This window comes from Apostichopus japonicus, chromosome 3 (genome assembly GCF_037975245.1).
Source record: "Apostichopus japonicus isolate 1M-3 chromosome 3, ASM3797524v1, whole genome shotgun sequence".
Lineage (NCBI taxonomy): Eukaryota > Metazoa > Echinodermata > Holothuroidea > Aspidochirotida > Stichopodidae > Apostichopus > Apostichopus japonicus.
In genome coordinates, this window is record NC_092563.1 from 13,038,459 (window position 1) to 13,051,696 (window position 13,238).

At 37.0% G+C, this 13,238-nt stretch overlaps 1 protein-coding gene across 3 annotated transcripts in view; it reads right to left on the minus strand.

The window, feature by feature from the left end:
* Positions 1 to 5,686: 5,686 nt before the first annotated feature.
* Positions 5,687 to 13,238, minus strand: part of LOC139963696 (WD repeat-containing protein 89-like) — a 104,975-nt gene continuing 97,423 nt past the window's right edge. For all 3 annotated transcript variants that reach the window (XM_071964749.1, XM_071964769.1, XM_071964759.1), the window contains 2 exons: positions 10,196 to 10,357; positions 5,687 to 9,750 (listed from right to left, as the gene is read on the minus strand). In XM_071964749.1, the coding sequence (XP_071820850.1) occupies positions 9,649 to 9,750; positions 10,196 to 10,357 (264 nt within the window). In that variant the 3' untranslated portion in view covers positions 5,687 to 9,648. The remainder of the gene's footprint in view (positions 9,751 to 10,195; positions 10,358 to 13,238) is intronic.

Here is a 13,238-nt window from a genome sequence, read left to right on the forward strand (position 1 = left end):
TTAAAATTAGCAAGGTACATGTACAGAGTAGTCTTACGTTTCAACTTCTGATACTTATAGATACAACTTAGGCCTGAAATGTCTTTGATATAACTATAGCCAGTAATTGTCTTTGATACAACTGTAGCTATTAAATGTTTAAGTTAGCCTAATAAGAGAAGGCAAGAGGTATCCAACGATTGCAATCTGATGCAAATTTCTCAACTGTTTTCTCAACTGAAATATTATCTGCGTAAACGGGTTCTTAACTACATGTTAAAAAACAATCTTTTCGGCGGGTAGAGTGTTGAATGAAACGGCACGCGATAGAAATGACAGCCTAGATGACAGAAGAATAGGTCACCTAATTTAGCCATATTCTTGCTACGTTCATTTCAATAGTTTTTCCTGTCTATAGACTCTTAAACTCGTCCAGCAAGCTTATCGATTTGAATTATGGGTGTTTTAAAAAAAATATAACTTGGCCAAAAAAATGTAGGCCCGGGCCTACAGTGCTACATACTGGCTACGCCCCTGATCATATGATATCATAATCAGCAGATTTTGTTTCCTGTTTGAATTCTGTTACATGTTCTTTTACATAATATATCAGAAAGACAAACATAGTGCTCTTTTACAATTTTTTTTCCAGTAGGATGATTCTTGTTTATTGTCCAATGTCTGGACTTTAATACATTTGACGAACTTAACTGATGGACAATATAAACTTTCATATTTTGTAATATTGCCAGATATGCAGTGGCCTAAAATTTAGCTAATTGCATCTGCCAAACTAAGTAAGTAGTTGAATCAGTAGGCGTGAATGTTACTACGGTTACAATCGAGTTAACGGAGCTGACGAGTATTCAAGATCAAAAGAGCACTGACAAAATACCATGCTAAAAAACGACAGTTTAAAAAAAAATCGACACTGAAAGGGGGGACCGGTCGCTCCCCCTGCTCCCCCCCCTGGCTACGTCCCTGGTTAGAACCGAGATTCGAACCAGTATTAATCTCAGCGGTTACAAAAGAAAAATCCTGATGTCACTCGGTTCAATACAGAAACAACTTTTCAACTTTAAATAATTCAAAGATGATCGAAGATAACTAAACTGAAAAACAGGGCATGATAACAAATGGATTTTATCAAGGTAAAAAGACAGAATGGTCAAATAATCTGTGTCAAGAATTCAATTTCGCTATTTCACCACAAATTAAGTCAAGGCTTTCAGTGAAACGCAAGACTTCAAATTTTCGTGAAGACCATGACAACATTGGCTCTTCCTATTAAAGTGGTCAGTGTAGTTTTAGCCCATTATTGAGTTCTAAGCGGAGAAAAACACATATCTTTGCTTTGCAATTGCTAGCTTTTAGCACCTTCGTTGTAGGGCCAAAATTGATAATTTGTACAAATCACAATTTCTTAAAAACGTAGCCTACCTAACTCTCAGCGGCTTCAAACTTGATTTTCGATGCCAAAAAAAAGGTGTACGGGGGTGGGGGTGGGTGGGGAGCGAAAACTATGAAAGTCACTTGAAACAGCTTCGTCTTATTGTCTTGATGTTCACTGAAGGGTTAACAAACCACAACCCGAAGTAAACGGGACATCCTTTCTAAGGTATAACATCGAATGAGTATATATATATATGCAATGACTTGGGAGAGCCGATCGAGTCACTGCATGGTGGAGAGGATAAAAGCGCAATCAACTGATAAATAGTACAGATTGTGTTAATGCCCAGGGGAACTGTCTACGTAAGCATGGGATTATCGCTGTTACGCTAGTAAATTGCTTGCGAAGACAAACCATCTAAAAACCCTGTTTGTTCTCCACTTTTTTGTTGTAACGAAAGCACGCTTTTTTTTCTTTTTCAAAAAGGAAAATCAAATCTTCGAAAAGGTTTCGACCTTTTGTAATTGCTAACAATGTAATTCAAATATATACACACAGGGGATATCACTAGGGGATATCACGTGAGTACGTCACATGATGTACGCATGCGATGACCGACCGTCTCGGAATCGGTTCGCCAGTCGCCAGTTTCCTCTTGGCCCACGAAAGATGCTAATTTCCTCCGCCGCGGTGTATGCGCACCTTGTTCCGATGCCCTATGGCACTACCCGGTTGAATGAGTGCGCCCAATTTACTTAGGTTAATGATTAAATTATATAAATCACCTTTAAAAAAAAATTATCGAAAAGTCGAAATTTCGAAATGTCAGCTAATATAGGTTCACAACGTTTAAGAATCAAGGTGGGCTGGAATTGATCTTGGAACTGAAATGACAAGACCAAAAAGGGAAAACCCTCCCTCACACCCCGTCTCCTCCACAATCTTTCCATCCAGTAACCCATACCCCACGTCCACCCACATGCACGCAGGCTCGAAGACAGGGGTCACGGGGAGGCTGCAGCCTCGAGGCCCGAAAAAACATAGGATAAATAAAAGTGTATTCTCATACCATAATATTTGGCAGAAAATGAAGAGTGCATAAAAAATACCCGGTGACAAAATGATATCCCTGTAGGCCCGATCAGGCTCCCGACACATGCGTACATCCATTCATTTGGGAGGATTAATACAGGCGCGGATGTAGGGGATGTGGAGATGTAGATCCACCTCAGCTCCCGCCCATTTCAACCTCGCAAAATAGTTGCACAAAGTATTATTAGTGCAATGGCTTGTGTGTTTACTTGACCTACATTATAGCCTAAATATTCCTCAGAATGCACCTTTTGAGGCTTAAAATCCTGGATGCATTATACAAATAGGCCTATAATAGTGTGTTTGGATGGATCAATGATTCATATTTGCATCCAGCTCATGATTCGGGAACCGACCTACCACAAATATTGAGAGTGCTGCAGATTACATATAGCCTACCCCATTAACCCAACGGTCCACTCGTATAGCCACTATCAAGTGAAACGAACGCCTGATTTATGTTCTGTTTTTTTTTCCACAATTTTTTTTGCGGTTATCGGCCCAGAAGCGACTCGAGTAGCAGTAACTTGTTCTAAGTTTAAAAACATTGTTCAATATTGGAGCAACGATTCACTTTACTGTACGCGGCAACAACAATGCGTATTGACAGAGACGACCACACAATATGATCAAATGTTCTCTACTCCTTAGTAATCAAATTACTGCAAGTCTCCGAGATTAAAGGCTGAATACAAGAGCATACATTTTGTTAGGTTTCCTGCCTCTATTTTCCCTACTTCTAACCTAAAGAAACCTTTGAAGTCTCCGCAGGGAAACATTGTACTTCGTGAAACTGAATGGGTTTCCTCGGTCGGAGTCAGTTGCAGGAATTTGCCAAAGCCCTATTTAATGAACAAAATGTTTACTTCCTTATTCAAAAGCGATTGAAATATGCTGGTACATCAATAGACTGATTCAAAGACTTTCGCTCACAACATGCTCATTTTGTTAAATTTAAAGGGGGGGGGGGGCGGGAGAGAAACGAGAACATTATTATACTTGTTTGAAGCTATCAGGGCCGTGTAGTTTCTGCAACTGTGTTATTCACAACTGTGATTAATTGTGTATAGGTACACAATTGTGTAAACTCAAAATCACCATGATACTACGAGACATATTGTGAGCACAAACTAGGCCCGGAGTCCAGGACAATGAAGAAGGTTCATTGAAGGTGATTTTTTAGTTCACACACTGTTGAGGTTGTATAAAATTGGGAAGTTAAATATCTTCCAATGACCCCAAAACCACTCTTTGCAATTTGGAAGTTAAAATACAGGAAAGACAAGAAATAGGCTAAATGAAGAACTTTTAAGGAGTTGAAAAGAAGGTTTTCAAAATAATTTCAAGTATATGCTTTCTGAATCATCGAACCCTGTTGAGGGATTAGCAAGTTTTGGAGAACCAAAGATCATTATGTTTCATGTTGATACCATATAGTTGATAAGTTCAAATATATATACATAACCCTCTCGTTAAAAATTCGGGTTTCTTTTGCATTCTCTACACAGGCAAATGTTGAATGATAGGTCGTCAGAATTTGCCCCAAGTCAGCTACAAATAGCTAAATGTTTCCAAATGTCATTTTCTGGAGAATCAAAGATTCAAAAAGTTATTCTAAGACCATTTGGTTGGGGTTAAAGCTAGACAATATTAATAAGTATCTTATGCCATGCCAGCGCATTTATTGGTCGCTATTGGAAGAAATTTGGTTGTACAGTGCCACAAAATTCTTAGTCCCAACGGTGACCAGGAATTAAAATTGACAACATGGTTATAATAACAAGATATGAGCTGTACTTTAAAATTATTGTATGAACTATTTTAAAATCTATGTAAAGCTTTGAGGAGTTACATAAGAATAACCAAAAGTTGATCTTAATATTTCTAGTAATGATGTCTTTAAATTGAATTAGGAAAAGTTTTCATCACACCTTTTTGGATCCCAAGCCTGATTGACAGTGGTAGTCAAATAATCTCAATGCATGACTGTGGTCACCAAGGGAGCTTTATGTATTAAAATGAGTCGTACCATGCCTATACTCCACAACAATTTCATATCAGATGTATTATAGGGGGGGGGGGGGGTAAGAAAGGGGTTATTTTCATCAAGTGTCTAAATGAAAGGCTTTGCAATTGATGAGTGTCAACTTTTAGAGAAAACGAGAAAGAGAAATAATAAGAAAATGTACAAGAAAAAGATGAACAAAAAAGAAAAAAAAAATGAAAAGAAGGAAATATGATTAAATCTACACAAACTGAAAAAAAAAACAGAGCATATAATAGTATTAGCATTATGTATTCAAAACTATTATAATATACAATTGACAAGAGCGTTTATGTTGCCTGACTGGAATGTTTAGTTATCAAATTCTACATGAGTTGGACAAAACTAAGTAAGCACATAAATACACATTTATGCAGTTACTCTCTTGTTCAATACCTCACTTGCAAAAAAAAAAAGTAAACAGTACTCCGGTTATCAGCATGCATGCACTCAGTTATAAATGAATTCAAAACTCTTTATGTATCAGACGGCAAACGGAATGATACATGAAAGTAGTCTTTGATAGATGAAAATATTGAAAATCATAAAATATAAAGTAATGACAACAATAATAATTATTTTACTTAACTCCCAATGCTGCATTGTATTATATTGTCACTCTTTAATACACATTTCCTTTATGTCTCAACTACTGTCCATGGTTGGAATTAATCACAAACCCTTCTAATGAAATATGAAAATTACTTATTTTTTCATGCTTAAATCTATAAATTGGTAGATAAATGTTCTTGAATCGGAGCAACGTTCACATAATGAGCTCCATTTACTTCACAGGATGTGCTTAAGAGCATCTTCATTATAATCCTGTAATAATTGTATAAAAGGTGCCCCTTTAAAACATTTGACAGCAGTAGCCTTACTAATTTTGTGACCGCATCAAACATTTAAATGTCAGGGAAGGGATTAGGATGTTTGATCCTGGTTGAACCTGTAAACGATAGTATTCATCCTCAATTCCAAAATATTGATTATGTAAACAAATTTTCAAAATAATGATGTAAATATCAGCATAAAGTTAGAAAGGAATATTGCCCGGCACAAAGATATTAAAACAACAATTTCAAGAGGTATTGATGTTGGTAATTATGTAAGAAAATTGATTAAATGAGCCAACAATTTAAGTAAACATTATTTTCCAAGTATTCGTTCACTTTGTCTTCTTCTTCTTGTTCTTTGCCAGGCTTTATCTATTTGTTACAGATTCTTGATTTAATTTGGTAGAGACAGAATGACTCAAAGTGCGCCCGACTGTTACAGATAACTGACTTTGCACAAAAGCTTTTGTTACAAAGCCTTTGCCCCACGAAACAGAAAACAGTGGTGAGCCTAAATACACAGCTTCTAAGGAGAATGTCCTATTGTTAGTGAGGCTTTTCTTTAGCAATCAAAGGCAACTCCAGCAGCCAACAAAATGGGCCAGTTGAATAAACTTCAAGAAAGATCCATGTTCCCTCAAAGCAGCCTCTCCCTTTGAAGATTTCATGTTAAGTTTTTAAGAACTCTGTAGTTTTCTAATCGGTCTGTCACTCCAAATTGCATCTCTCTATAAATGGTGATATATAACCCTTCTTGTTGAGACAGGTGTAGAAATTTGTCTTGGAAACTGCATATTGTAGCTTTTTTGGTCACTCTGACTTTTAGGTCACGTTATATTCAAATTCATATTTGGGTAATTCTATTTCTAACTAAGAGATCAACGAAGCGGTATTCATAACGGTACTTTTGGCAAGCAAGTAACTGGCCATTAAATCTCACAGAGAAAACTTGGTGCCCTGCAAATTGCATGTACCTTCTTTGTCTTTCACTGGCAAACCTAGGCCAGTTGCCAGGACTTCTGAGTTGGAGGGGCACTAACAATTTAAGGAGGGGCACCAACATTGTAAGGGAGGGCACCACCAACTCAAGGGGGGCACTAACAATTTTAAGAGGGGCACAATACTCTTGTCCTGTAACTTGTGAAGTATTTATACACAAGATGGTGTCTCAGATGTGTGGGGAGGGTGAACCAGTAGCCTCCATGGAGGATGGACAAAGCCCCCCCCCCCCATCCTTCAACCTGACTACAGGCCAGGCCCTTCGAAGTTTCTTTACTACCTTCATAGTTTCAAGTTCAGTTTCAGTGGCCTGCAGATAATTGAACATTCTGGTGCATTGAATTTTCTTTAGCCACCGTGTGATATCAACAAATAATGTGGTGAAGTCAAGTGACATTACCTGATTAAAAATACTGACCGACCCTTGACCAGTTCCACCAAATATGACCACCACCTTCACTTCAACTTGTCATACCATGAATATGATACTTGGAATGCTATTGAGATATATAATAAGAAATTGTCACAAATACTTAGCTGCAAGAATTGTCAATGAATAAATTTAAAACCATATTTCATTTATAATATCCATTATTATCCTCATACATTAATGAAGTTCTTGCCAATTAACACAATAGCAAATAGTTCAAAGGTCACCAAAATTGTCCCCAAATATACTAGATTATCAAATAATGATCACCCATGGTAAAAATTCAACCAGTTTTTTTCTTTCTCAGGAAAGTCTTGGGAAAATACTGTTAAATACTTTCATCAATGTTAGCATACTAATAATGAAGCCAATACTAGGAATGGACCAAATAGTCAATATGGAACCAATATGAAGTATTAGGCCAATACTCTGTGGTTGGAGCCAACACTGATGGCAAATTGTATCATAGCTGTGAACCTGAATGAACTCTCACAAAAGAACACGGCCTGGATATTTTTTTTGTTTGGCCTATTTTCTTCCTATTGCTTTCATCTGGTTACTCTGAAGACATTAGTTAATTGACATACACAGCAACCTTTGCAACTAGATTCCCTGACACAGACTGTTGCATTTTCATCTTCGACCCCACCCCCACCACTCCTACCTTTTGCCCGACCACAAAACAAACAAAAAATTTCAACATTTTAACCATTTCCAAACCACACTGATAGTCATTATAAACACAGGCACTCACTAGGTGGGATACTTTAATGAGATTTCTACTTTTTCTTTGTAAATTTAACTTTTTCACTTTTTCACAATTCTCTTCCATTTTACCTTAGAAATGAAAGCACAATTTTCTGCTTATTGCTTAAATTATTCAATTAATTTCTTACCTTACCCAAACAAGTCCTCCTTATATAAAAAAGAGTCTACAAACATCTTTTTCACTTGTTTCGTGGACAATCTTAACGATGCTTTGACAATAATTGTTTGAGAATATCAATGATCAGCAATCTTTTTCTAATTGCTTTTCAAAGAAACAAACCCAATCATTATCTTTATGTCATAAGTCAGAAATGCTTACAATGATAACAAATCCACCAACTACAAAGAATATAGCACAAAAAAGAAAGGGAGGGGGGAATTGACAAAATAAGAAACAAACTGAAGCTAATTTGTCCAATGTGTCATGTCTCTGTCTCTTGTTCTGTTCATACTTGTCTGCTTGGTTTGATAGTAGACAGTGTTGTTCATAAAAATGTTTCTGAGTATTCAGGTAAACCATTGACTTTAATTTGTTAACAGCAACATTTGAAAATACCCCCGATATCACCCCCCCCCCCAAAAAAATACCCCAAAGTAATGAGTAAAACAACAACATGTTGAAAAATCATATATGCAAGTGTTTTTCTTTGGATTTAAAGTAACATTAAAGCCATAGTATTGCCCAAATAAATTGTTGCCATTTCCAAGGAGGAGTGGGGGAACGGGAGGGGAAGGGGGGGGGGTAATTCATGTCTTACTGTCTCAAACTGTCTCCTTTCTGGCATTTGATCTTTTACTGTTACTTTAAATATTCTTCAAGATTGGGGATAATTTGGGAGAGGTACAGAACCTCAACTGAAATTGTTTAAAGAGAATTCATGCTGAGATGTATTACAAACCGTTCTTGCTAGTGAACTCTAACTAATCTTAGTTTCATTGTCATGTAAACGAGCATAAACCACACTCAAATACATATTAGAATGAAGCCTATTTAAATGAAATACAAATCTCACCTTTACGATTCATGTGACGATGGATTGAAACGTTCCGCTCTACTTGCAAAACAGAAAGACACTTGCATAGTTTAAGTCTGCCTCATTGCCTAAGCTAAGGGTGCATAGACTTAGAATCTGGCATAAGAAAGTTAACACTTGCTTCATCCTCTCATTCAACCTCCCCTTCTCCATCCTTCCCCCCTACCAGCCCCTTCCCCCTACCAAATTTGATATACAGCTAACCATAACAGCCTTGTGCATTATGTAAACTACTATACTTTGCAGTGTAAACATATCTCTCTCCCATGACACACAGTTTTCCCTCCCAAAACCCCTCCCCCTCCCCCCTCATAGTACCTACATTAATTAACATCCCTCGTCCATACACTCATATTTCCTTCAAGAACTCACAAGTTTATCATTAACAAAACAAACCTGCAGTGAGACTTAATTCCTGATCAGAGTGATCATTTTATTCATTCTTTTTGGCTTTCTTTTTTCTTGTTCTTTCCAGCGCCTTGATCACCCTTCCAGGTAGATATGAGCGTGTTTTAAATCACTGTTATCATTATCATTATTATTATCATTTTCCCATACACCACTCTTTGATATGCTTGTAAATGAACCCATGAATAATATGAAAGTAACTACCAATCCGTTAGAAAGTATCTTCTTAAAGCCAAGAGATATCCAGTAAACTTTTCACTTTAATACCGATGACAATCACATGCTTCCCATAATGCCACCATTCATGTCCGAACCGGAGAGGCATCTGTACAAACCGCTACGTGAATTTCAGTTCGTAAACGGCCAGAGCTTGTGAGCAGTGATTATTTGCAATTGAATGGTACACATATCAAAGTTGTACAGCATCAAGTTAGTACATAGCCCACAATGTGCTTCTGCCTGAAAAACAGCCACAAGTTCCTTCTCAGCGTTTCATTAACGTCTTTCATATTTGCAAAAAGGAAACATAGTACTTGAGAACAGAAATGAACTTGTTTTTATGATTCATAAGAAGTAGCTTTGAGAAGTGTTTGAGTCACTGCCGATTGCTTTTTCGGTAGAAGAGCTTATACATCAGATCTTGGCCGGCAGATAGACTGGCATTCTCATCTCCTAAACTGACCGCGACCACCTCCTCTTCCGTACGGTTTCCTGCCTCGCTGAAATTTGGATCTGGTGACCCTCGGTTTCAACATCTTTGGGGAGTCCTGATGAAAAAAGAATATTACAAAATTGATGACAACTCTAGTAAACATTGTCGGTACACCAGTTCTGACATGTGTCAAACAAATGTTGGGTGAACTTTTCACTCTTTTTGCTTTTATTTATCTGGAACATTGTTGCTGTTTCTAGTGCGAAATACTTGTGTTTTTTAAAAAAAAACAGTATTTAGGGTTTCCTTCAGCTTTAAGAATCACATCAAGGGGAATAAACAGGGGCGTCAAGAGCCTAGGCAGCCCCCCACCCCAGCAGAATTATGTATCAAGCTCTTCCTGTTTTTTCTTTGGTATAAGTGGGGGGGATGTGGGAGGGGGAGAGGGGGTCCGCAGGATGGACCAAAATGCACAGACAAATCCAGATACAACATCTTGAAGTACAATATAAAGAGTAAAGTATTTAGTATCAGTTGAAACCATAGCAACAGGTAGTTACCATAGCAGCCTGTGTTGGATTGGTGGCTTTATGAGATGAAGAGTCTTTCCCTATACTCAATCCTTCCAGCTCTTCTTCACTCATCAGGATGGGGTTATCAAGAGCACTTTTCCTCCAAACTGAGAGGATGGAATCTTCTCCACCTGTTACCAGAACTTCATTCTGTCAAATCAAAGGAAGAGGAATACGTTAGAAAAGATGTAACATAATTTTTATCCAAATGCAAAGACTGCCTACAGTATGTTGACCTTCAAATTTTCTTTTTTGTCAACAATGTAGGACAGAACTGCTCTGAAAAAAGTCTCACAAATTTGTCAAAACGAGTCTGAATTCGGCTACAGCCGTTACTGGATTGTCATCTATTTAAAGTACTAGCCATCCATTCGACTTTTCCCTGCAACTGTTCAGTCGTGGCTGCTCCCTGAAGTACAATATCTGTCTTAATTGATGGCCACGTTTCCACCAATTGTACCAATATGAATATATATATGCTAACCAACTCGAAATCATTTGTGATTCCTAAAGCCGGATCTCAAAAGAGATACTTCGAACAGACTTTGTTAATGAAATGGAGGTAAATGACAAAGGCAAATGAATATATATATATAATTGAAATCGTCGTAATGAGTTGGAAATTCAAGGGCAGTGAAAAACTTCCAGCCTCCACTGGGATTCGAACCCGGGTATATATATATATATATATAAATATATATATTTATGTATATATATATATATATATATATATATATATATATATATATACATATATATATATATATATATATATATACATATATATATATATATATATATATATATATATATATATACATATGTTATCATGCTTGATCTCTAGAGTAAGGCAAATATGTCACCAAAAACAGAACTAGTATTGTTCCATATACAGGTGACAAACGCCTACAGTGGAATTGCGACCTTCCTTACCTGTTTCGAACCTCTGGACATATAATCAGCGTCCATAGCCTAGAGGTTAGGGCGTCGGAATATAAAGCGGGAGGCCCGCGTTCGAATCCCGGCGGAGGCTGGAAGTATCTTCACTGTTCTAAATTTTCCAACTCATTACGTTTTCAATTATATATATATATATGTTTAAAAAATATATATAAATTTATACATTTATGTAGAAACCAATCCTCACCTCGTTTCCACTGATTTCAACATTATATATAAAGAATTTAGACAGCTACATTCTTTACAACTTGGGATAATGTCCTTGGATATAAGAAAGACACTAGTCTGTAGCTTTGGAAAGTTCCGATCAATACCGATAGACCGGTGATGTCTACAAACTTGACAGCTCGAATAATATCCCTAAACTATTCCACGATAACCCAGATTCCTTCTTTTCTTGCTCTAGCCTTCAGCCTAATCTTTCTCATGATCATTCTATCGAATGTACTAGTTCTGCCTAATGGGAGGATCTCCACACTGTCATTATTTTAATGTCGCCGCATGCATAACCAGTTTAAATTAGAGCGCTTGTCTGAGCAGGCGACAAATTATCTCAGCGAGGGATGGTGTTCTTACTTTACAAGACCCAGAAGACAAGCGGACAGCATTCCCTGGCCTAGAAACAAGATCCTCGGAGAAAGTAAATTGTAACATACCGCAAAAGAAAACGACAAAAAAAAAAAACAAGGCCTATAATCGGTACATTTTGTTAAGAATAGAGAAACTCTCCAGTGTGCTTCTTGTAAGGAAAAAAATTATGCTTAATTACAAGTTCGTCTAAACAAGATCATAAAACTGTAATGCTGCTATCAGTAAAAACAAAAAAGTAGACAATACATGCTGTATAATTTATAAGGCACATCTTGAAAGATGACTAAGAGAAAATTGCCATCACATGCCGAGCTATATGTTAAGACATATGGTAATAGAGCTTTATCTTAAAAAATTTACATGAAGAAATTAAATTCATCCGTTGAATAGATAAAGTCAGAAGATTACCGAACCATGGTCTAACGGACAGAACATTATTTATTTTAGGGAGCGCGATTGATATTTTACAGCGATATTACTACAAGAGAAAGTGCACTAAACAACACACCATCATACATCAAATTATGTTTCTTTTTTTAGGTTAAAATATAAAAAATGCTTGAAACTTATTAGATATAAGATATAAGAATCTTTATTGGCCATAAAAGGAATTGGAGTTCACTCCATCTCAGTATAACATACATTAAACAGTCATAAATACATCAAAACATAACATTTATAATATATACATTTCTTAAGACAATAAAAATCCATGTACTGGCGTTTCTGAAAAGAAAAAAAAACCCTATTTCCTACAAAACTCATTGGCAAGACTAAGAATGGCCCTTGGCAAGAACCAACGTCTGTATCTTTCTGTCCGGCATCTGATGACAAATGGCCTGCCAGTTCGACTGCTATACTCAACCTGATTTCCTAGACGATGTTCCGACGACGTAATTGACATAATATTTCTTTTAGTTACCCTGACAAGCAGCTCATCTACTGATCTGAGATCATCAGACCGGCAAACTCGCCTCGCTTTTCTAACAAGTGTATTAATCTTAGCCATGTCTCTAGCAGTCGTATTGCCACCCCATGCAGCCAAGCAGAATGTAATAATGGTCTCGATGGCCGCATTGTAGAACAAAGAAATGAGAGAGGCGTCTAGTCTGAATAAATTGAGCTTCCGTAGAAAGAACATACGTTGATTAGTTTTGGCCAGAACAGTATTTACATGTTCACCCCACTCCAATTTATCAGTAATGGAAACTCCCAGATACTTATAAGAATGGACTTGTTCTACTGGCTCATTCCTTATTTCAATTCTCTCTAGTTGGTGCCCCCTACGCCGGAAATCAACAACAAGCTCCTTTGTTTTAGACACATTCAGTTGTAATCTGTTTTCGTCACACCAATTCGTAAAGGTGGATATTTCATGCCTATACCCGGTTTCGTCACCATTCTTCTCAATAAGACCTAAAATGCATGTGTCGTCAGCAAATTTAACAATATGCGTGTTGGGTTGTGTGCTGCGACAGTC